This window comes from Podospora pseudocomata (genome assembly GCF_035222375.1).
Source record: "Podospora pseudocomata strain CBS 415.72m chromosome 1 map unlocalized CBS415.72m_1, whole genome shotgun sequence".
Classification (NCBI taxonomy): domain Eukaryota; kingdom Fungi; phylum Ascomycota; class Sordariomycetes; order Sordariales; family Podosporaceae; genus Podospora; species Podospora pseudocomata.
In genome coordinates, this window is record NW_026946363.1 from 1,286,715 (window position 1) to 1,307,689 (window position 20,975).

General features: G+C 52.3%; 9 protein-coding genes across 9 annotated transcripts; 4 read left to right on the top strand and 5 right to left on the bottom strand.

The window, feature by feature from the left end:
* Positions 1–464: 464 nt before the first annotated feature.
* QC762_106430 (uncharacterized protein) lies at positions 465–2,755 on the bottom strand (the record flags this gene model as incomplete). Its single annotated transcript, XM_062885039.1, has 3 exons — positions 1,746–2,755; positions 1,369–1,689; positions 465–1,315 (listed from the first exon to the last, which is right to left on the bottom strand). The coding sequence occupies exons 1-3, from the start codon at positions 2,074–2,076 to the stop codon at positions 465–467; spliced, it is 1,503 nt and encodes a 500-aa protein (XP_062747970.1). The 5' UTR covers positions 2,077–2,755.
* A 230-nt stretch (positions 2,756–2,985) lies between these two features.
* Positions 2,986–3,426, bottom strand: QC762_106440 (uncharacterized protein; the record flags this gene model as incomplete). Its single annotated transcript, XM_062885040.1, has 2 exons — positions 2,986–3,242; positions 3,312–3,426. 2 exons carry the CDS (start codon positions 3,424–3,426, stop codon positions 3,067–3,069), a joined length of 291 nt encoding a protein of 96 aa, XP_062747971.1. The 3' UTR covers positions 2,986–3,066.
* Positions 3,427–4,107: 681 nt separating this feature from the next.
* Positions 4,108–5,910, bottom strand: QC762_106450 (uncharacterized protein; the record flags this gene model as incomplete). Its single annotated transcript, XM_062885041.1, has 2 exons — positions 4,874–5,910; positions 4,108–4,824 (listed from the first exon to the last, which is right to left on the bottom strand). The coding sequence occupies exons 1-2, from the start codon at positions 5,387–5,389 to the stop codon at positions 4,108–4,110; spliced, it is 1,233 nt and encodes a 410-aa protein (XP_062747972.1). The 5' UTR covers positions 5,390–5,910.
* Positions 5,911–5,959: 49 nt separating this feature from the next.
* ADP1 (FAD-dependent urate hydroxylase) lies at positions 5,960–9,814 on the top strand (the record flags this gene model as incomplete). Its single annotated transcript, XM_062885042.1, has 4 exons — positions 5,960–6,531; positions 6,603–6,715; positions 6,780–7,070; positions 7,125–9,814. Exons 1-4 carry the CDS (start codon positions 6,389–6,391, stop codon positions 9,812–9,814), a joined length of 3,237 nt encoding a protein of 1,078 aa, XP_062747973.1. The 5' UTR covers positions 5,960–6,388.
* Positions 9,815–10,447: 633 nt separating this feature from the next.
* On the bottom strand, positions 10,448–11,395 carry QC762_106470 (uncharacterized protein; the record flags this gene model as incomplete). The annotated part of the gene is made up of 1 exon (XM_062885043.1): positions 10,448–11,395. One exon carries the CDS (start codon positions 11,393–11,395, stop codon positions 10,448–10,450), a length of 948 nt encoding a protein of 315 aa, XP_062747974.1.
* Positions 11,396–11,855: 460 nt separating this feature from the next.
* On the top strand, positions 11,856–14,165 carry NOG2 (GTPase required for pre-60S ribosomal subunit nuclear export and maturation; the record flags this gene model as incomplete). Its single annotated transcript, XM_062885044.1, has 4 exons — positions 11,856–11,865; positions 11,925–12,602; positions 12,659–12,822; positions 13,203–14,165. The coding sequence occupies 4 exons, from the start codon at positions 11,856–11,858 to the stop codon at positions 14,163–14,165; spliced, it is 1,815 nt and encodes a 604-aa protein (XP_062747975.1).
* A 674-nt stretch (positions 14,166–14,839) lies between these two features.
* On the top strand, positions 14,840–16,451 carry QC762_106490 (uncharacterized protein; the record flags this gene model as incomplete). Its single annotated transcript, XM_062885045.1, has 2 exons — positions 14,840–15,083; positions 15,152–16,451. The coding sequence occupies 2 exons, from the start codon at positions 14,840–14,842 to the stop codon at positions 16,138–16,140; spliced, it is 1,233 nt and encodes a 410-aa protein (XP_062747976.1). The 3' UTR covers positions 16,141–16,451.
* A 328-nt stretch (positions 16,452–16,779) lies between these two features.
* On the top strand, positions 16,780–17,744 carry QC762_106500 (uncharacterized protein). The gene is made up of 2 exons (XM_062885046.1): positions 16,780–17,117; positions 17,171–17,744. The coding sequence occupies exons 1-2, from the start codon at positions 16,997–16,999 to the stop codon at positions 17,707–17,709; spliced, it is 660 nt and encodes a 219-aa protein (XP_062747977.1). The 5' UTR covers positions 16,780–16,996; the 3' UTR covers positions 17,710–17,744.
* Positions 17,745–17,913: 169 nt separating this feature from the next.
* Positions 17,914–19,598, bottom strand: QC762_106510 (uncharacterized protein). The gene is made up of 3 exons (XM_062885047.1): positions 18,885–19,598; positions 18,678–18,832; positions 17,914–18,605 (listed from the first exon to the last, which is right to left on the bottom strand). The coding sequence occupies exons 1-3, from the start codon at positions 19,186–19,188 to the stop codon at positions 18,060–18,062; spliced, it is 1,005 nt and encodes a 334-aa protein (XP_062747978.1). The 5' UTR covers positions 19,189–19,598; the 3' UTR covers positions 17,914–18,059.
* Positions 19,599–20,975: the final 1,377 nt, after the last annotated feature.

Consider the following 20,975-nt stretch of genomic DNA (forward strand, 5'->3'; position numbering starts at 1 on the left):
AGAGACGGAATGTGAGCTAACTTGTGGGGGTCAGTTCTTGTTGGAAGGTGCGACTTAACAACCAAGGAGGAAAGGGTCATGGTCTTACACCTCATAGGCCAACATAACTTGACGCCTGGAAGCCATCCCCAAAGTCACCTCTCAAATGCACCTAGGTACCTCTGGCCAGGCTTTTGTATTAGAAAACAACTCGAGACAATCCTAGCTGAATTTCCAGGTAGCTATCTACATCTACAATTCTAACGCAAATTCTTGTTGCTTTTTTGTCTTGCTCTCTCCTCTATCTCAATCCAAACAAGGTACTTGATCGCAAAACCAACACCAGCAGCAAAGTCATGCTTTACCGCGTATATAAATCAACACAAAGACCACCAATCCTGATAGCCAACCTAGATTCTGAGGGTATTGTTATCGTAAATATGTTCTTCTTCTCATGGCCCGAAACGTAATAGTCGTTGCGCTGCCTACAACAAGAACGTCCCAGACCCAAGCATCGCAAACACCATCGATAAGCCCACCACCGAGAGCTGTGCTGCTCCAAGAGCAGGTGGTAGACCACACGCAGCATTCTCGGACCCGTTTACACCCGCACTGTCCGTGAAACCAGCACTGGCCGCATAAGCCGGTGTGGTGACTGACGGACGTATGGTCGCTTGACTCTGGTCTGGAGCAATAGTCGCCGAAGGGATGTGGGCGCTCAAGCTAGGGAAGGGCACAATGTTGCTTTCGGTTGAGTTGAAGTCGGTGGCAGCAAGCCCAACCTGATTGTTGACGAGATCGTAGACAACGTACGCTGATCGGAGAAACGTGTCGCCCAGGAGATAGGGAGCAGAGCTGAAGTTCTGGATCCCGAATTCGCAGGCATCCATGCCCTTGTATGGGCCAGTGTTGAAGACCGGTGCTCGGCCAGATGTGAGATCGAGGACTAGCTCATCCATCGACACATTTATTTGTGGACCACTGGGGCCGCCGAATCCAAACGAAAAATACCCCTCGCTGTTTTGCATATCGCATGGAAGAACGGCAAGCTCGAAGTCAGGCGAATATAAAGCCCCAACCTCCTTCCATACTTGCAGGGCAAGGTCAGTAGGCAAGTAAGAGAGGGTGGTGCCGGAGTCAAGAACTACAGGCATGGGAAAGGCCTTCGACGTGAGCGTATCCTGGCCGCTAGGGCTGACTGCTATCAGGGAAGTCATGGCAACAGCGAAAGAAGTGTAGAGCCCTTGCGTCGTCGGCAGTATATTGATGCGTGTAAGATCCCCTTTGTACTTTTGGGTATCAATTCCACCAAAAAGGATGTTGCCCGAGCTCGAGTCTATTACGGTCAGTAGCTGAGCACGTAGACGAGCTGCTGCGATCTGAACCCACCTAGATCGTTGAGCCATAAACTGTACGCCACAGTGTTAATCAGTTTTTCTTTAACCATGTTGACGGGGAGGTTGGGGTAAACTGAAGCTGTCGATTGCGTGGTCCCCACGATGGCTTCATTCAACGCATAGCCAACACCAACCAATCCATAAGCGATGTCTGTGTTGACACCAAGGCCCATAGTCATGTTCTGTAATGTTGCGCCGCCAATCTGGAAAACATCGGTGAAATAGTCACCCTTCGAAGAGCTGCCGTCGACATAGTTGATGTCAAAGTCGCCCTGTCCAACAACCTTGAATGTGCTGGAGCGGTCGGGATTAACTGCTCAAAAGGTCAATATAATGATCGAGAAGTCAGGTCAGGGAGTCCGAGCGTACATGTTCCCAATGCGCAACCCTCAGTCCCAGATTTGGAGCAGACCTTTGCCGTCGGATCCGGAACCCAGATATCGCTGCTTCCTGTGTCCAACTGGAGCGTGAGGTCTTGACCCGGCGTTCCTAACCTGCAGGTAGCGAAATAACCTCCTCTGGCCTCCTCGTTGGTGATGATCTCCTCAAACGTCGAAGCGCGCTTCCGTACTCTGGTGTAGGTTTCTGGTGGCGGTTGTCGCCTCTGAATGCCCCATTGAACTACTCCATCCTTTCGTTGTGCCAACGTAGTCGCAGCAAACAATGCACCCGCGGCGATGATGCCAGCCCCCCTTCTCATGACTGCGGTTCGTGACTCCTAGCTATGCGATATACTTGACTCGTTGTAAGAAAGATGTCCCTGGCTCTATGATCGGAATCGTGTACTGAAATAGTCGCCAAAACAGTTGACCAGAAGAGGGAGCCGCCCAGGAAAGACACAAGCAATGATGGTGACGCAAACGAGGCGCGCGGGTATCGATCGAGGTTGACTGCGAATGGCTCAGGGACACAACACAGCCCGCGGCGACACCTGGAGCCGAAACCAAGAGAGCTTAAATCGGGCCAAAATACATCGAAGGGAGCACCAACTCGGTCTCGGGCAATGTTCGACGAGCCGGATCAGCCGGATCAGCGTTATACAGCTCCAGAAAAGGTCACTAGAAGCAGACCAGAAGAAAAAAAGGGGGGGCTCCAAGGGAAACGGGCAAAAAGGCGAGCGAGTGACCGAGGTTGGCACGCAGCCATTTGATTATGTTGACTGTGACAGGACTTCGTCACCGGGGGTCGGGCTCGGGAGGGAAAGCGGAAAAACGAACTTCCATTATTCAGCGTGTCAGGCCTCCCCTCGGAGCCAGGAAATCCTGGGAGGGAAGGTCGTCACTGACATCAGCTAGTCCATGATCAAGCAACAAGAGCGAAGCAAACAAAGCCGTTCCTGGCGTCCGAAATAAAGATGACGGGATGCTTCCACTTACACCGAAAAGCAGGCTTCAGTGGGGTCGGAGCTTTTTCCAGCGGTGGGAGCTCCTCCCATTTCCCAGTGAAGAATCAAGCAATCCATGGATCTCTTGGCAACAGCGGGGTACGCGGCCTTAGCGCCCCATGACGTTGCTTGTCTGGGGAATGTGGGGTCTTTTCAGGGATGATGTCCGACAGGGCATTCTTCATCAAGCTTCAACTTCAGGCACACGACTCGGGAGATATGAATGACCAAACACCTGATGCTATAAGTACTCCTTCTGATTGACTGCTCTCAGACCCGATGAAAATCTAAACAGCCTCAGCCTATTCAGCAGTGATCACTCTTCCCATCTCCACCGTCAACACAGCTGCTGCACTTGGCCTGGTATTTGATGTTGCCATTGCTCCCACCCGTGCAATAAAAGAGAGAATGATTCACATAGGCCGAGGAAGTGGACTTGTCTGCCTTTTTGAGGGCTTCGATAATTTGGTTGTAGTAGTTGCCTAGGTAGGAGAGTGTCAGCGTTGAACCTGGGGAATCTGGATACCTCAAGAGGATGGGAAAGGCAATACCTCTGCGAAGAAGGACGTATCCGCAATAGTGCAAGCCGGTCTTGCAATTGGCGGCATCTACTGCAGCCGGTGCGACGACTGCGAGGGTGATGGCGAGGATGGAAGAGAGCTTCATTTTTGCGTGATTGAGTAGTTGGGTTTGGGTTGGTTGTGAGAGTTGTGCCGTCAGTGGTTGTGATGTGATGCGACTGAGCTTGATGGACGTGTCTCCAAGCCAACATCCCTCGACAGATTTTATACTCGCGAGATCATGAAGCTTCTCTTGCAGTTGAGGCCTCGGCCTTGGTGTCACGCCGTCTTATTGGCATCAACATCAGCACAAGGTAACATCATGGTCTTTACCGAGACTCGTTCCGTGTGGAGTTGTAACCTTTTACATGACACTAGCACAAGGCTGTTGGTTCATAGTTAGGCCGATCTTGTGTTCTCAACTACAGTCTTACGGCTTTCAAAGCCTCAGCTGCAATAAATGGACCTTGGCTGTTGCATTGTAGTATGCCTGCCGAATCCTGCCCCTTATTAGCTACCCCTTAGGGATGCCTGTTAGCGGCATGACATAACTAGATGCTATATGGTTGGTGGACTCGTAAACACAACATAGCACGCTCAAAGGCTCATGAGACCGGTGGTTCATCTCACCGGATTTCGGCACCTTCCTCCATAAAAAGGACCTTGCAGGGCTCTTTCTAAGATAACCAAGACATCCATCGCCAATCAAAATACCAGTCAACTATAGGTAGTCCATGAGCTCGCTTTCCATTCATCCGTGTCTTCACTCGAGCCAACTCGGCTTACTCTATTCAAGCAAAAACTTCTCCAAATACCCACCGAGCACCTCCAGGGCCTCCTTCAAGACCTCGGTCTCACACACATACCCTATTCTCACAAACCCCTTAAAGTCCCTTGCCAGCCCGAAGCACGGACTCGCTGGCATAAACAGCACCTTTGTCTTGTCCAACACATCCAAGACAAAGTTTGGGTCATGAACCGGTACCAGGCCTCGTTTGCTGAATTGTACCAGGGCGGTTGTCCCAGCCGTAGGCTTCACCCACGAACACACTGAGTGATACTTCTCGACGAACTTGCTCAGAATCTCGAGGTTTGTCCGGGCAAGGTTCATGTTCCTCTCCAATAGAGGTCCGAGAACTGGCTCCGATAGAGCATAGCTCGCGACTTGATCGTCAAGCTGCGAGACGCTAATGGTAGTGTAGTCCCGAGCATGAGCCACGGCTTCGATGATGCTCTCGTCGCGGGAAGCTACCCATCCTATTCGGATGCCAGCCAGAGAGAAGGCCTTGGACATGGAGCCAGTGGCAACAGCCTTTTTGTACCCCAGGGTGAGAATGGATGGAGGGGCGGTCTGACCGTCGGGTAGGGAGTGGTAGAGAGGGTTGTAGACCTCGTCGGCGAAGACAATGATGTCCCTTTCTTTTGCGAAAGAAATGATGTCTTCAAGGACAGACTTGGGGGTGGTGCTACCCATGGGATTATTGGGATTGTTGAGGACGATCATCTGGTCAGGGTCAGCACGGGTTGGTATCAAGGCGGTCGGGAACACACACCTTGGTGTTCTCCTTTACCAACGATTCCAAGTCCTTCACGTTAGGTACATAATGATTTTCCTTCGTTAACTCCCAGAGTGACACTTCAGCCCCAAGACTTTCCGGCACAGCGTATAGCTGTTGATACGTCGGGTAGACACAGACAACATGGTCACCGGGTCCAACGAGGGTGTAAAACAACAGGAAGTTGGCTGCGATAGCTCCTTGGGTGATGATGATATTCTCGGCAGGAAGAGGCGATGTCAGAGGCGAAGTGGCATCAGCCTGAGGGGAGGACAGGCCACGGTGCAAAAGTGAGGCAACACGCTGTCGAAGCATTTTAGAGCCGGTGATTGCACCATAGGTCAGTTTCTTGGAGGTGGAAAGTGGACTTGGGAGGTCTTTATCAGTGCAAAGCTGAACAAGGTCTTTGATGGATACCGAAGCTGCACATGTTTCGGCGATGTTCAAGACACCAGGTGTGTTTTCAAGCCTGTTCATCCATTGCTCGACTTCGAAGGGTTGAATCTTGACCATTTTGGACGGGTGGGAGTGGATTGGCGTTTCTTGTGATTCTCTTTGATGTCAAGGTAAGAGTGAGTGTTGATGACTTATATAGTTACTTTCCAAGTTGTCGCTCTGCGCCTTCTCCCATCTCCATGAAGACCTGCGCCCTTCAATGACATGCTCTAGTGGAGTTAGAGTACCTTGTGCACTTCTCAGAGCCTCATGGGCATGGAAGTTTCCATGATCCTAAACACCTGCCGTTCGAAGGTAGGAAGGATCCATAGGGGCCGATATTCAAGGCCTGCTATCGATATTAATCCCTAGTCTGTTTACTATCGCCCCATACATGTGAGGGGAAGCGGAGTTGTTGGAAGTTGATGGCTCCTGATAACGATAAACTCTGTACCTAGGGTGACTGTCACCTGAGTCTGCTGACCGTTTCAGCAGCGCCCACTTGTGCGACACCCCTGGGAAGACGTGGCAGGGAAATGCAGATGAGATCCACATTGAAAGCGGTACAGCCAATCGAAGGGCTCGGCTCCGATTGAACCGCTCCAGGCCCGCTCCAGGATGCTCCGTGCCTCTCCACAGCGACATCATCGCCTGGGGAGCGTTGGACGGCTGAAGGCCGATTGCGCCAGACAGACACACAGGAGAGTTCCCTCTTTCAACACTGCCATGTTCAACATGAGGCTTTATTGACTGATGAACACCAGTGCCTTTTTTGGACATTGATGACAGGTACCTGCTGGGACGACCTGTGAAAGAGCATTAGCTTCCCACCAGTCTGGAAGCTCTGCATTGGCGTTGATCTAAGCTCTGCCAGGGTAGGTGGTTGAGTCTTCGTGGGGTTGGTCTGACGCCCTTGTCGCCTGCCGGCTCAGCATCCGCCGATCTCAACAGCTTCCATCTCAACACGCACCACAGCTTCGCAAGCTTCTTCCATCGCATTGTTGCAACAGTCCCAGTTCGCATCAAATCTCTGAGTTTCTACTTCATCACGGCCCGAGCTGGCCTACCTCCGCCATCATGGCATCCAAAATACCACGGGCGCTAGCCTTGCTGCTATCGCTGTCATGCGCTGTCTCGGCCGCCAGCAACTACTCGTCCATCGACATGCTGCGAGTCCAGGCAGCACTGATGGAGGGACGTCCAAAAGACTGTCCACCATGGTAGGTTTTCGGTCCCAAATGGATTTCCCATTCTCATCATGTCCAGAATGCTTACGACCTGTCTTGAACAGCTTCAACTGCAACCTCCCAGCCCATTCGTGCGGTCAGTTCGCTCCTTGTAGCGAATACAGCGGCAAATGCAATTGCCCTGATGGCTTTGGCGGTGACAATTGTCTTGAACCATGTATGCGCCCCTTCGTATCACAACTATTTACGCAATGGCTGTACTCACACCATGTGCTCCACAGTATGCGGCTCTCTCTCCAGAGGACCTGATCGACCGAAACGGGAGGGCAAGTCCTGCCAGTGTGATGATGGATGGACCGGCATCAACTGCAATGTGTGCACCAACGATAGAGCCTGCGACGCCATGACCGAGACTGGTGATGGTGGTGTTTGTTATACCGGCGGTGAGATTGTGAAGGAGAACTTCCAGATGTGTGATGTTACCAATAAGGCTATTCGTAGCCTGTTGGGCGCCCAGATCCCCCAGGTCACCTTCAACTGCAAAAAGGAGACGAAGCTGTGTGATTTCCAATGTGAGTCTGATGTGGCACCTCATACTTTGAATGCTTGAGCTGACAGTTTTACAGTTTGGGTTGATCAGAAGGAGTCTTTTATGTGCCATCTCGAAGAATGCGATTCGACCGCCGACTATGACCTCTCGGGAACGAAGAACTCGACTTCCTACAAGTGCGAAAAGATCAAGTGCGAGTGTATCCCCGACCGTATGCTCTGTGGCGAGAATGGCTCTGTGGACATCAGCGATTTCCTGGTCAACTTGATCAAGGGCCCTGCCAAGTTCGAGTGTGTGCAACGACCGGGCGAGGACAAGAAGTGCTCTTTCCAAGAGCCCGAGATGAACAACCTGATCAGCGATATTTTTGGTGACTCGAGCATTCTTCTCAGCTGCGGCGCCGGCGAATGTCTCTACCACACAGAAGTCCCCGGTTATGCCCCCCAGGTCCCCAAGATCAACACGCCATTGATTGCTGGAGTCATTGCAGGATGCGCACTCTTCTTGGTGGGTGTCATTCTCCTGACATGGTACTTGTCCAGAAGGCAGTTCAAGTATGGGCCTATCCATCTGGACGATTCAGATGACGAAGCCATCAAGCTCATGGCAGACCACAAGCCGGCCTCCCTTTACTTCCAGAACGTGTTCTACAACCTGAACGGAAAGCATATTCTTTCGGGCATCCAGGGCATGGCTCATCCCGGAGAGATCACGGCGATCATGGGAGCTTCGGGTGCTGGAAAGACCACCTTTTTGGACATCTTGGCCCGCAAGAACAAGCGTGGCCAGGTTTCTGGTGACTTTTATGTCAATGGTGAAAAGGTCAGCGATGTGGACTACAAGAACGCTGTGGGATTTGTTGATCAGGAAGATACCATGTTGCCCACTCTCACGGTTCACGAGACCATCATGACCAGCGCACTTCTTCGCCTGCCAAGGGACATGGGAAGGGCCGCAAAGGAACAGAGAGTCGTCGAGGTCGAAAAGCAGTTGGGTATTCACCACATTCGAGACTCGTTGATCGGTTCCGAGGAGGGCAAGGGTCGGGGTATTTCGGGCGGAGAGAAGCGCCGTGTCAGCATTGCCTGCGAGTTGGTCACCAGCCCGTCCATCCTCTTCCTCGATGAGCCTACCAGTGGTCTTGACGCTTACAACGCCTACAACGTCATCGAATGTTTGGTCACATTGGCAAAGACGTACAAGCGGACAGTCATCTTCACGATCCACCAGCCTAGATCCAACATCGTTGCCCTGTTTGACCGCCTCATTCTGCTCGCTCAAGGCAAGACCGTCTACTCTGGACCCCTGCACCTGTGCCAGGAGTACTTCGATCAGATCGGTTACAGCTGCCCTCCCGGTTTCAACATCGCCGACTATTTGGTCGACCTGACGATGCATGCTTCCTCCACCACTTCCTACGACGACGGTGCCCTGTCTACTGATGGTGGTAGCATCGGCCCCAGCAGCACCCGGGCTGTCAAATCGGTCGCTAGTATCTCTGGTAACAGTGTTGGTGACGAGAGTACAGTTACGGCTGGCTCATCACGTCCCAGAGGCCCGCGTCGGGATTCCGTGAGGTTGAGGCAGGAGCGGGAGCTCTACACTCGGCGCAAGCAAGCAGCTGATACTGCTGCTTTTTCGGACGCCGGGGACGAGATTGGAGCGTACAAGGTTCAACGCCAGGCACCCGGCCAACAACCAACCCCAATCGCGGAAGATCCTGATGATTTACCTCCTCCCGCCACCACTGGAACCGATCTGGACATTCTCGTTCACTCTTATATCCAGTCAGATATCGCTGGCAATACGCATGACCAAATCGAGCAGGCTGTTGCGGCAGCGACTGCCAGAAACGGCCAAAACGCCAATGGGTATGTGGCAGATGGACCCAACATCAACCTTGGTGCGATGGGCAGAGGATATACTCGCATCGGATATTGGCGACAGTTTGTTCTTTTGTCCCAGCGTACCTGGAGAAACCTCTACCGGAACCCCATGTTGATGTTGACCCACTACGCCATCGCCATCCTCCTCGCCGTTTTCGCTGGCTATCTGTTCTACGGCCTGACGATGGATATTGCTGGCTTCCAAAACAGACTCGGTCTTTTCTTCTTCGTCCTCGCCCTGTTCGGCTTCAGCACCCTGACCAGCTTGTCCGTGTTCTCCCAGGAGCGGCTTCTCTTTGTCCGTGAGAGAGCAAATGGATACTATTCACCCATCACCTACTTTGCGGCCAAGGTTCTTTTCGACATCATCCCTCTCAGAATTATCCCACCAATTCTGCTAGGTGCGATTGTCTACCCAATGACTGGCCTCGTTGCCGAGCCAGCCAAGTTTTTGGTGTTCATGCTGGTCCTGGTGCTTTTCAACTTTGCTGCAGCAGGCATTTGTCTGTTCATCGGCATTGTCTGCAAGGACCATGGCGTTGCGAACCTGATTGGCAGCTTGGTCATGTTATTCAGCTTGCTTTTTGCCGGTCTGCTGCTGAATCACAACGCAATTCCACCAGCAGCTCTCTGGCTCCAGTGGCTGTCAATCTTCCACTATGGCTTCGAGGCGCTGATCGTGAACGAGGTCGCTGGGCTCACTCTTATCGACCACAAGATTGGTATCGATATTACCGTGCCTGGTGCCGCCATTCTCAGCTCGTTCGGTTTCGATAACCTGGCCATGTGGATGGACATCATCAATCTTGGTGTATTTGGTGTTGTGTTCATCATTCTGGCTTACGCCGCTATGCATCTTCTTTTGGTCGAGAGGAGATAGTCGTGGGCGGCAGGCGGAGATGATGTTCCTTGCAGGCTTCGTCTGTTACTAAATCTTCAAGAGGCGTCTTGTTTCCGGGAGTTGGTGAGGTAGAGAGTGGTTTTTGTTTTGCGTTGTTGCTGCATGTTTTTTCTTGGATTACTTGAACACATATCATGTACCACTGGTAGTATTGTACACGACGGACGGACGATGAGGGAGCAAAGGACGGGATGGGAATCAGGGGCAATCGGCGTTCTGACAGGCGTATAGTCATTTTGAATTTGATCAGCGAAATATGTAGAGTAGGAGAACATTATGTGATTTCTTTATTTCTTCTCTTCTTTTTGTACATATCCCTGTTCTTCTTCTTCTTCTTCTTCTTCTTCTTCTTCTTCTTCTTCTTCTTCTTCTTCTTCTCTGTAGAAGCTAAACAGAGTGTATACAATATTGTAAATAGCTCTTTTCAGTGGCCGGTTAAACATTGGCTCAAAACAAATTCTATTTGTACACGCCTACTTCCACCTAGGCTTTGATACATGATGTAACTAATGTAGTCTCATCGGTTTGCCCGCAACAAACAGGCATCCCCACCTGCTTAAGACAGCTTCATCTCTCTCCTTGTGCTCTCGAAACTCCCAGATCGCTCATTTACTAAGCATCGATAACCAGCTTGCCACCCGAAAGCTCCTCGGCCACCAACTTCCTCCTGACCGCCGCCTGGGTCGCCGCCCTGGTAGAATCAGACAATCCAGAGGCCATACCTGAAATCTGCGCCTGTCTCGTGGCCACGCTGATCGGCGGGCCAGAAGCCTCCCAAATGTTCTTAGCGGCGCTGCTAATCCTGTTCTTGAACGTATCCTCCTTGAACAGCTCCTCGACCCTCTCCTCCAGCTGCTTCTCCGTCACGATGAAGCTCTGCGCGGCAACAAACAGCTGAGCAAGGGCGTCTTTCCTCGCCTCTGACTTTTGCGCAGCCAACTGTTCAGTCTTTTGCCTGGCCTCTTCGGCCCTCTCGAACCGGAGTGGACTGGGCTCGACCTGGACCTTCAGGGCGGTGGACGCCTTGACTGTCGACCGGGTGAGGATTTCGTCCTCGCGCTCGGGCTTGTTGGCGCAGGCGATGTTGAATTCGACCTTGTACTGGGAGCGTTCGAGGATTCTCCTGTCGTGGGTGGTCTTACGGCGGTAGAGGCTAAAGGTGCCTGCTGCGAGGTTCTTGCGGCGGATGGCAGCTGCTTTGCGGTGGGCGGCTTCGGCGGCGGATTTGGGGGGGAGGCCGGCGGCTTCGGATTTGGAGAGGGGGGTGGCGGCTTTGATGAAGGCGGGTGTGGCTTTGCGGTGGCCGCCGCGGGTGGGGAAGAGGTTGCGCGGTTTGGGGAGGTGGCCTTTGACGGGGGGGGGTTTGACTTCGGAGGATTGGGGGGGTTCGGGGATGGTGATGAACTTGGGGGAGTCGGGGGGGAAGAATTGTTGGAGGTAGGAGGGGGTTGTCGAGAGGGAGCGAGAGAGTTGCCGGGATACTGGTCTTGGGGTGAGGCGGCAGTTGGTGAGGGCGGCTTCGAGGCCGGTGAGGGCCGGTCGTGGGAGCGATGGAGGCATGTTGTTTGTGGTAGGGGGGAGCTACTGTCTGGAGAGACAGGAGTTCGGGCTGGCTTCCTGGACTACTGGGGGATTGTCGACGACGGCGAGGTGCGGGTGGTGGTGATTCGACTTGGAAATTCTGAAGCTCGCTGGGGCTGGCTGATTGATAGACGCTAAGCCGGTTTGGGAGTAAGGGCGGTTGAGCATTGGGGGTTCTGCCGTGGCTGACCGCTCTTTTTTCAGAGACTTTTGGAGCTCCACCCCTCCAGAACTTTCCCATTTACTTTGCGCGACCGTTGCTCTTTTGCACCCTTTCCAACTTTTCTCTCCTCGTCTTCCACATTCACTTTCCCCCGTGGAAGACCGCAAAACATCAATTTTCAATCCCTCAGATCCTTTCTCGCAGGCGAGGTTCTTGTTTTGCCTTTGCTTTTTCTTGTCTCCTGATTTCAGCTTGGCGTTTTAGCATTCCACCAAGATGGGAACTGGTACGTCGCAGCATTCATCGATATCGCAATTGACGTCGCCCTCTAACTCTTCATCACAGGGAAGAAGGAAAAGTCCCGCATGGAGCGGCAGGGCAAGCCCACAGGCGACCCCAAGGTGAAGGGTGAAAACTTCTACCGCTCCGCCAAAAAGATCAAGACCCTCAATGTTCTCAAGGAGGGCAAGGCGATTCGCAACAAGGATGGCAAGATCGTTAAGGCTGCCTCTTTCCAGAGCAGAGAGCGCCCCAAGGCTGTCATCGAGCCAAACCGAAGATGGTTCAGCAACACCAGAGTCATTTCCCAGGACACACTCACATCGTTCCGGGAGGCTGTGGAGGAGAACCAGAAGGACCCATACTCAGTACTGCTCAAGAGCAACAAGCTTCCCATGAGCTTGATTCGTGATGACGGACCCAAGCTCGAGGATGGGTTGAAGAAGCATCAAGCCAAGATGACAATCGAGAGTGCGCCCTTCTCAGAGACCTTTGGACCCAAGGCGCAAAGGAAACGTCCCAAGCTGAGCTTCGCCACTGTTGACGAACTGGCGGGCCACACCGAGTCGAGCTTCGATCAGTACACCGCGAGGCAGGAACAGATCAAGCTGCTCAGTGGTACTTCTGGCACGGCTGAGGTGGAGAACAAGGAGAGTGTCTACCCGGAGATTGACTTCAGTGTCTCAACGGCCAAGGAAGCCATCTTCTTCAAGGGTCAATCCAAGCGCATCTGGAACGAGCTCTGTAAGCATACACGCACTCACGTTGGAGGTCAGCATTGTTCTAACCTATTCTCACAGACAAGGTGATTGACTCTTCCGACGTCATCCTCCACGTTCTCGACGCCCGTGATCCTGTCGGCACAAGATGTCGCCACGTGGAGAAGTATCTTTCTACAGAAGCTCCGCACAAGCATCTCATCTTCGTTCTGAACAAGATCGATTTGGTTCCATCCAGCACAGCCGTAAGTACAACCATTTTGTATTGTATCACATCACACATTCTTGGTACTCCTCGATTTTTATTGGGAGTACCCCAGGGGTTTTGTCAGGATGCTTCCGCACATTCGTGTGCCACTGCAATGGAAGTTGTGCGTTACATCCCTGGGAGATTGATATCCACCTCCAACTTCTCTGGCCTGGTCATCAGGTCGGGGATTGTCAGACTCCGTCTTGGGGTTTTGGCGCCGGATACCGGACGTGTTTCATACGAGTTGAAAACCGCCGCGCCCTTCACTGGGTAATTTTGTTGCGGTTTTCTTAGTGATGTTTCATACATTTCTCCCCCATCATACATCTGCATTTGAAATTGTTGCTTCCAAGACGGACGCTAACAGGTTTTCAGGCTGCTTGGATCCGTGTGCTTCAAAAGGATCGCCCCACCTGCGCCATGAGATCAAGCATGAAGAACCCGTTCGGTCGTGGTTCTCTTATCGATCTTCTCCGCCAATTTAGCATCCTCCACAAGGACCGCAAGCAGATCAGTGTTGGCCTGGTTGGGTATCCCAACGTGGGCAAATCCAGCATCATCAACGCCCTCCGTGGCAAGCCTGTTGCCAAGGTTGCACCCATTCCCGGTGAGACCAAGGTCTGGCAGTACGTTACTCTGATGAAGAGGATCTACCTGATTGATTGCCCGGGTATTGTACCACCCAACCAAAATGACACACCACAGGACCTTCTTCTCCGTGGTGTCGTCCGTGTTGAGAATGTCGAGCATCCCGAGCAGTATATCCCTGCTGTGTTGAGCAAGGTCAAGCCGCATCATATGGAAAGGACATATGAGCTGAAGGGTTGGAAAGACCACATTCAGTTCCTTGAGATGCTGGCTAGGAAGGGCGGCAGACTGTTGAAGGGTGGTGAGCCAGATGTGGACGGTGTGGCCAAGATGGTCTTGAACGATTTCATGCGAGGCAAGATTCCTTGGTTCACCCCCGCGCCAGCAATGGAAGGGACCGAGGATGCCGACTCTGAACTCATTGAGGGCCGCCAAGGTCGTCTCGGTGAGATGCGGAAGCGGAAACGCGACCTCGAGGCTGAAGGCGAAAGTGTTGCCGATACATCCATGGCTGGGTCGACTCTGGCGGCCACCGAGGATCTTGCAGCTTCAGATGACGAAGATGACGATTTCTCTGGATTTTCCAGTGATAGTGACTCTGAGGGTGAGGGCGAAGATAACGAAGACAATGAGGGCGATGATGCCGAGGATATGATATCCCTCGGCGAGTCGAGTGATGAGGAGGCATCAGATGCTGAGTCGGAGCAAGAGCCAGATCCGCCAGCGTCCAGGAAAAGGAGAAAGGCGTAGTCAAGCCACTTCGATTCTTATCTTGTTGCAGCGAAAAGCACCACGTGTTGATTTTTGGTAATGAAACCGTGGAAGGGTTTGGGCACAACCCGAATGATACCTCTGCCCATATCATACATTTTTCGTTCCAATTCTGCTTGCTTGTGTAGCTGTGTTGACAAAGACAACTTTTGTTGCCAGTGGCTGGGAAAGGCCATTGTTGGGCTCGGTCTGTCGGACAAGTCTGGAATTAGGATGGTAGATATCTAGTGGTGAATGATCTCGCAGATGCGACGGTGACCTTATCATGGTGTTGCACAGCATGCTCAAGTCGAGATGGGTATCACTGGGCTGAGGCTCACAGGCGATATGCATGCACGGTCCCTTGTTTTTAGGTGTGAGCCGAGCGGATGAGACCATCACTTCTTTACATCTTGAACTTGCCAACGGTCTGACGGGCGCTGGGGCGTAGTTGTTCAAGATATTTGGGGCAATATCGCCGTCATGAGAAACAATGAGTCCGTTGCACCAAACGGCACATCTTGCCGTCCTTGGTGGAAATGATAATTGGAAGTCTGGTGATATAAGTGTTGGGTTACCTCCCCGTTGCTGTGGTCAGTTATGAAGTTGGCAGCTCTTTCACTTGAACCCAGGATTACCTACCGCCGCTGTCATCTATCACCTACACTTCGACTATGTTTGCTCACATCTTCCTCTTCTTGGTGCTGGGGTTGAGCTTCGTGGTGGCTGATGTCGCGGATATAGAAACATGTTTGTTCCACCTATACTCAGTCGATGCCAGTTGCAGCAACAACCTCACAGTTGGCCAATTACCAGGTGGTCAACTTCAGGGAAGCAAACTCACAGAGTCAGCAACGTGGTTCCGGTTGTTTGATGGTCGTCTTCTAGACCACGCCCTACGGGGGTGCTGGTGGGCTCGTACAGTTGTCCCTGTCCCCTGTCCTGTTTTTGCTCTGTTCCAGCTAATCTTTTGTTCATTCTTCTAGCCGTCTCGACAGTCTTGGTCTGTGACGTTGCCTTTTCCGACGTGGAAGAACCCGACATGCTTTTCTCTGTCACCACGCACGGCGATGCCCAGGCTCTCAGTTACAATGGAACATTTTCCTTTTTCGCCTGCCGATCTGGCCGCTACGACAAGGTGAACTACTACCTCGAGCAGCCGGACGCAACGTGCCCGCAAGTCTTCCTTCACGTCGACCCCGATATGTCATGTTTTGATGAGCCGTTTCTCACTATGACAACCACACCCGCGCTTCATTTCTCAACGCCAGTCCCCTCTGCCACAGAGAGTACCAGTACGGACGATTTGTTGAGTACGGCGTACTATACTGAGACAGTCGGCGAGTCAACTTCGACAGCTCACGATACAGAATCTCCCGCCACTTATAACACAGACGGTCCCCGGGTTACTACGTTGATCTTCCAAACCACCACACCTACATTAACCATCACGGTAGACGAACCCCCCCTAACCTCAGACTCCTACCCCCCACCTTCCACCCTCCAACTTACATCATCCATCCGCCCCCAATACCACTCCCTCAGCACCCTCCTCTCCCCTCCCCTCCCATCCCTGACCGCCCCCTCCATCAACCTCACAGCCTTGCCTCCCACGACCTTCCCATCCCTCTCCATCCCCAAACCATTCACAACAGGCCTCTTCTCCTGGACAAACTCCTCTTTCCCCTCCACCCTCAAAACTAAAACCCTCAGCCCGGGCGTTTATGGTAGCGGAACGGGTTCTTCCCTCAGCATGCAGACACCAACGGTGTATTACGGCACGGCGGGGTTCAGCCGTCCACCCAGAACTCCTACCCCGTCATACGAATCAATGCCTTTGGTGACGACGTTGATTTTTCGAACGGAGCGGGAGGAGGGTGAGGGAAGTGTTACTACCGGGCCGGTGGTGGAGACCTTTACGGTGACGGCGGAGGGGGGGGTGGCGGTTACCTTTGCTGTGGAGGTTGAGCGTTAAGGGGGGGAAGTTTGTTAAAGGTGCAAAGATGAGAGAGGAAGGAGGAAAGGCAAAGGAAGAAAAAGGAAGATTTAGTGTAATGGTAGTAGTAATAGTACAGGGAAGAGGCTGTTTGGACTTGGCTTGAAAAGGGTTGTAAAGTGTTGCTTGGTGGCTATAAGTTAGGGCGGGTGTGCAAAGAGTGTCCCGTAGTTAAACTTGTCATTGAACGATTAACTAAGGGGGGGTCTTTGAACCCACCATTTTCAAGTAGAAATTGGGTGTCTTTTGCAGTTCGAGAAAGAATGCAGGATAACCAACCAGTAAGAGAGCAAAAAGCAAAGCAGCTTTCGAAAACATACAACACCGGGGATTCCCCAGTGGTCACCCACCTGAGTACTGGTCCGGCGGTCAGCTGTTTGACTAGGGGAGAGCAGACGGGATCCCGTATTTTCAGCTGCCTATGGTCGTATGTGATCGTTATGGTTAAGATTTAATCTCATGTAGGGAGTGAGGATGAGAAAATAGGGGTTTCACAGGAGACAGTCTGAGAGACAGAATGACAAATTCCCCTAGAGAGGTATTTGGAATTGACCAACGAGCACCGATGCCGAACAGGTATTTCGACGAATCGGGGAGCGATTAAGTTTTTCGGAAAAGCGATGATGCAACTGAGCGCGAGCAGCCCCTCATTCACCCCACTAACACACCCCTATCTACCTATCTTCATGTGTAACAAGAGCTCCCATCACATCATCCCGAGCCTTTCTGTTGCGGTCTAATTCTTAATTCTATAAAAGCCTCATTCACTACCCATCGTCCGTTCGTGACTGTCACTCATCAATTCTCAACTTCACAAACAAAGTAAACCACCAAGATGGCCCTCCCACCCAAATTCAACGCCCATCGCCTCACCTTCTCCTCCTCATTAACCTCAGCCCCCGAACCAAAGCACACCATCGAGCTCTTCCTCGACTACGTCTGCCCCTTCTCAGCCAGTCAGTCCCCCCTCAACCCACCCCCCAAAGCATACACTAACTCCCCCTACCAGAACTCTTCAACCATCTCTACAACAACATCATCCCCAAAATCATCTCCCCCAACCCCTCCCTCTCCTCCAAAGTCGACTTCATCATCCGTCAACAAATCCAACCCTGGCACCCCTCCTCCACCCTCGTCCACGAAGCCGCTCTCGCCGTCCTCCAACTAACCAACTCCCCCGCCAAATTCTACCAGTTCTCCTCCACCCTTTTCACCCACCAAAAATCCTACTTTGATATCTCCCTCGTGAACGAAACCCGCAACCAGACCTACCGCCGCCTCGCCAAGCTCGCCTCGGACACCATCTCTGACCTGGACGAGGAAGCCGTCTACAACCTCCTCGCCATCCCCTCCCAACCGGGCGAGGACGGCGCCCTCAACGCAGGCAACGCCGTCACAAACGACGTGAAGCTGATCACCAAAATCAACAGACTTCTCGGTGTTCATGTCACGCCTACTGTAATCTTCAATGGCGTTGTAGCGAATGAGATTTCGAGTGGGTGGACTGAGGAGCAGTGGAAGGAGTGGTTGGACAAGAATATTGTTTAGCTTAGGAGAGATAGCATGCACTAAAAAGACTAAAAGAAAAACGGTTGATACTGATGCTATGCAGAATGTGAAAAAAAAGAGACGGACAATCTGGCTCATGCTACCATCCCTTTAACCGCTCCACAGTGACTAAAACTACTCCTTCTCTATATGTGGAAACTGCCATGCAACAAAGACCTCAAGGGAAAAAAGAAAAATCCATCATAACTCTTTCTAGACATTGGTTTGTTCTTGTCAGTTGATCAAAAAGGAAAAGAAAAAAAAAGAGAGAGAAGTGGATTATGTACAAATACGCCGCCGTCCCCCCCAATCCCACCCACCATCCCATACATCATAATCCGACAATCTATTTACAATCTATCCAACTTTCTCCTCTCGTTTCTCGTCCTCTTCTGCAGCTTCTTGTACTTCTTCTTCTTCATCCGCAACTTCCTCTGCCTCTTCACACTGATGGCCTGCATGGCCCGGTCCTGCAGCCGTCTCGACTCGTCATACTTCAGCTGGCGCAGCGCCATCCTCTCCAGAAACGTCCTCGGCTGAACGCCGCCCTGCTCCGCACTGTCGATGAGCTCCGGGCTGTGCGCAACAACCTTGTACTGCCCGTCCGCCTCCACCGTCTCCTCGATCGTGACCATGGCCTTGTACACCCTCGTCTGGGGCTCCTCGCTCGCTTCCAGCGTCGTGCCGGCAAGCTCGTCGACAAGAGCATCAACGGCGGCGGCGGCGCCATCGGCGATCGGCTTGGGTGCCGGAGGCGGCGCATAAGGCAGGAACTGGCCCGCCATGGAGTTGAGCTGAAAATAGACGTTGCTCTCGCCGCTCATCTCAAACGGGGCGCCGTCGGCGCGCCTCGCCAGCTCTCCGGTTTCCTGAATCTCTTGCTGCATCCGCTCCTGCTGTTTAAAGACACTAGTGTTGGCTTCATCTTCATTCAACTTGGAGAGGGGATGTTTTTCAAGGTCATGTACCGTTTGTGACAGGGTCGACAGGACGTCAGACACCCTGTGACGCGGCGAGCGGGTGTTGAAGATCTCGGCGAAGGCATCCTCGGTCACCGTCTTGGGGAGGAGCTGTGTGACGGAGATGGGCCGGTGGAGGGCGAAGAAGGTGGACAGGGCGAGGGCTAGATAGAGGGGTAAGCAAGAGATGTGAGTGATATTGGGGAGGATACGAACCCTCGTCCTTGATGTGCTTGGTGCTGGGGACGCTGGGGAGCTGGGGGCCGGCGTCTTTGGCCTTTCTTTTGCGCTTCTCGCCGGTCGTCTTGGAGTTGCCCGAGGCGGGCACGGAGGGCCGGGCGGCGAAATCGCGGGCGCCGTCATCCGGGCTTGAGGGTTTTGAGGACGAGTACCGGCGCTGGTGGAGACCATTGGCCTTGTAGGCGGCTTTGGGAGCCGACGCAGTCAGGGAGGAAACCACCGTCACAGGCGACTGGGGAGCCGCAGACGCGACAGCCCGTCGCACTGATAACGGCAGCATGGTTGGCGAGGTGGTGGCGGCTGGTTCTGGAGTGAGAACAAAACTCGCAAGGGTCCTCTCCAGAGGTGCCCGATCACAAAGGCTGGCTGCTTTCTGAAAAGGACAGCGAGAGACGACGTCGAGGTGTCGAGATGTTGAGATGTCGGGAGGTGGCGGGTGGTGCGCTGTCAAAGGCAGACGCTATCCAGGTTTGCAGTCACGTTTGACGATGACCTGCCAGAGGAATGGAAAGCCTTGTTGGTGGCTCCGGCTCGGCTTGCTTCTTCTCTCGGGCGCTATTTGCCGTGATCGCCTGATGGTCTGTGCGGCTTCAAACGTCTCGTCTCGATTGGTACCTGGAGTCCGCATTGGGTAATAACCGGGGCATCAAAGAAAGTGAAGCTGTCTCTCCCTCACCCAGCTCCTTACACCGACCCTAACTGCCTTTCGTCCATGCGGGGAAACACAGAAACGTGGGTTCTACATGCCCCCTGACGGAAGTGCAAATGGCATTGAACTACCAGCCATGGATGTTGAGAACAACAGGTAAGCAATACCGCATATACTCAATCGAACCAAAATTGTGACGAACCCCTGTACAGAACCTCTGAAAGGGATACAGGTTGAAGGTAACTTCTGACAATTGGTTCGGTGCAGCTAAACAGTGCACAACAAGATGTCTCAATGTAAACACAAGATACCGTGAATACAAGCGTTAATTGCATACTGCGGAACTGTCTATCTACACCAGCCAGTTCCTCCGTATATATAGACCTCGTGGTCTCCTGGATCATTACCCCTTGGCAATGATCCCACGGGTAAGGCTACTCCCGTCCTGATTGGTTCTACTAGCGATTGGTTGTGCGCGTTGCGCCCCGCACACGGTCTGACTTGCTTGTTGGCTTAACTGTGACAAGAGACCTAGTAAGAAGCTGGATTATAGGAGAGTAGGCCCGTTTAAAGTTAAGAGGAAGATCTCGGAGATAGCATTCGAATTAAAGCTACCTAATACGATACGTCTACGGTCATACACTTTTCACATCTTATTTCTGGAACCCGCACCACACGCAAGCAAGGCTAATATATAGGAAGTGGCGGAAAACGAAGAAGAAAAGTACGATATGGACGAGATAGTAGATTTACGGTTCAATAGAGGTTACTTAGAATATTTAGTTAGTTAGTTAGGGTATTGAAATAGTGAGAAAACACACAAATACAACCAAGACACCACAAATATACCCTCAACAGGTCCCTGAATGAATACTCCTGCGTGACAGTGGCTCGCTCGCAGGCCGCACTTCACGCAGGACAAAGAAAAGACACTATGGGCTCGCAGGCCACATAATAAGCACCGGAATGGCCTGATCAGAGGGCCAGAATTGCCTGCACGCGTGCAAGGCTCAAAATTCGAAAGAAAACAAAAGTCGATGTCCTGTCTAAAATAGAATGTCCGAAGCAGACCGCTTATATACATGACCCCTGAACCCCTGAATCCTCCGAGAGCCCCACTTCCTTACTCAAACCCTCAGGCCTGTGAGCCTCACCCCAAACCAGTATCCGGCTATAGACAATTCGTAGGAACCAGAGACAAATCTCAACTACCTAAACAAGTAAAAAGAGTTCCACCGGTAGTACCTAAACCGGCCAAAACCCAAATAAGTAAAAGATAAGTACTTAAGTCCACGGACTATTATCTATGAACTTGGACACAGAATCTCGACGGGAATCGAACCTGTACTTTCGACATAGTAACCGACGTGCTACACGCTACACTATAAGGTTGGAAGGGGTGAGGGAACCTAGGTATA

Coding starts and splice junctions, on each gene's coding strand:
- QC762_106500 (XM_062885046.1), top strand. CDS start 16,997: ATGGCCCTCCCACCCAAATTCAACGCCCATCGCCTCACCTTCTCCTCC. Junction 17,118..17,170: donor CGTCTGCCCCTTCTCAGCCA/GTCAGTCCCCCC, acceptor TCCCCCTACCAG/AACTCTTCAACCATCTCTAC.
- QC762_106510 (XM_062885047.1), bottom strand. CDS start 19,188: ATGCTGCCGTTATCAGTGCGACGGGCTGTCGCGTCTGCGGCTCCCCAG. Junction 18,833..18,884: donor CAAGCACATCAAGGACGAGG/GTTCGTATCCTC, acceptor CCCTCTATCTAG/CCCTCGCCCTGTCCACCTTC. Junction 18,606..18,677: donor TGTCGACCCTGTCACAAACG/GTACATGACCTT, acceptor GTCTTTAAACAG/CAGGAGCGGATGCAGCAAGA.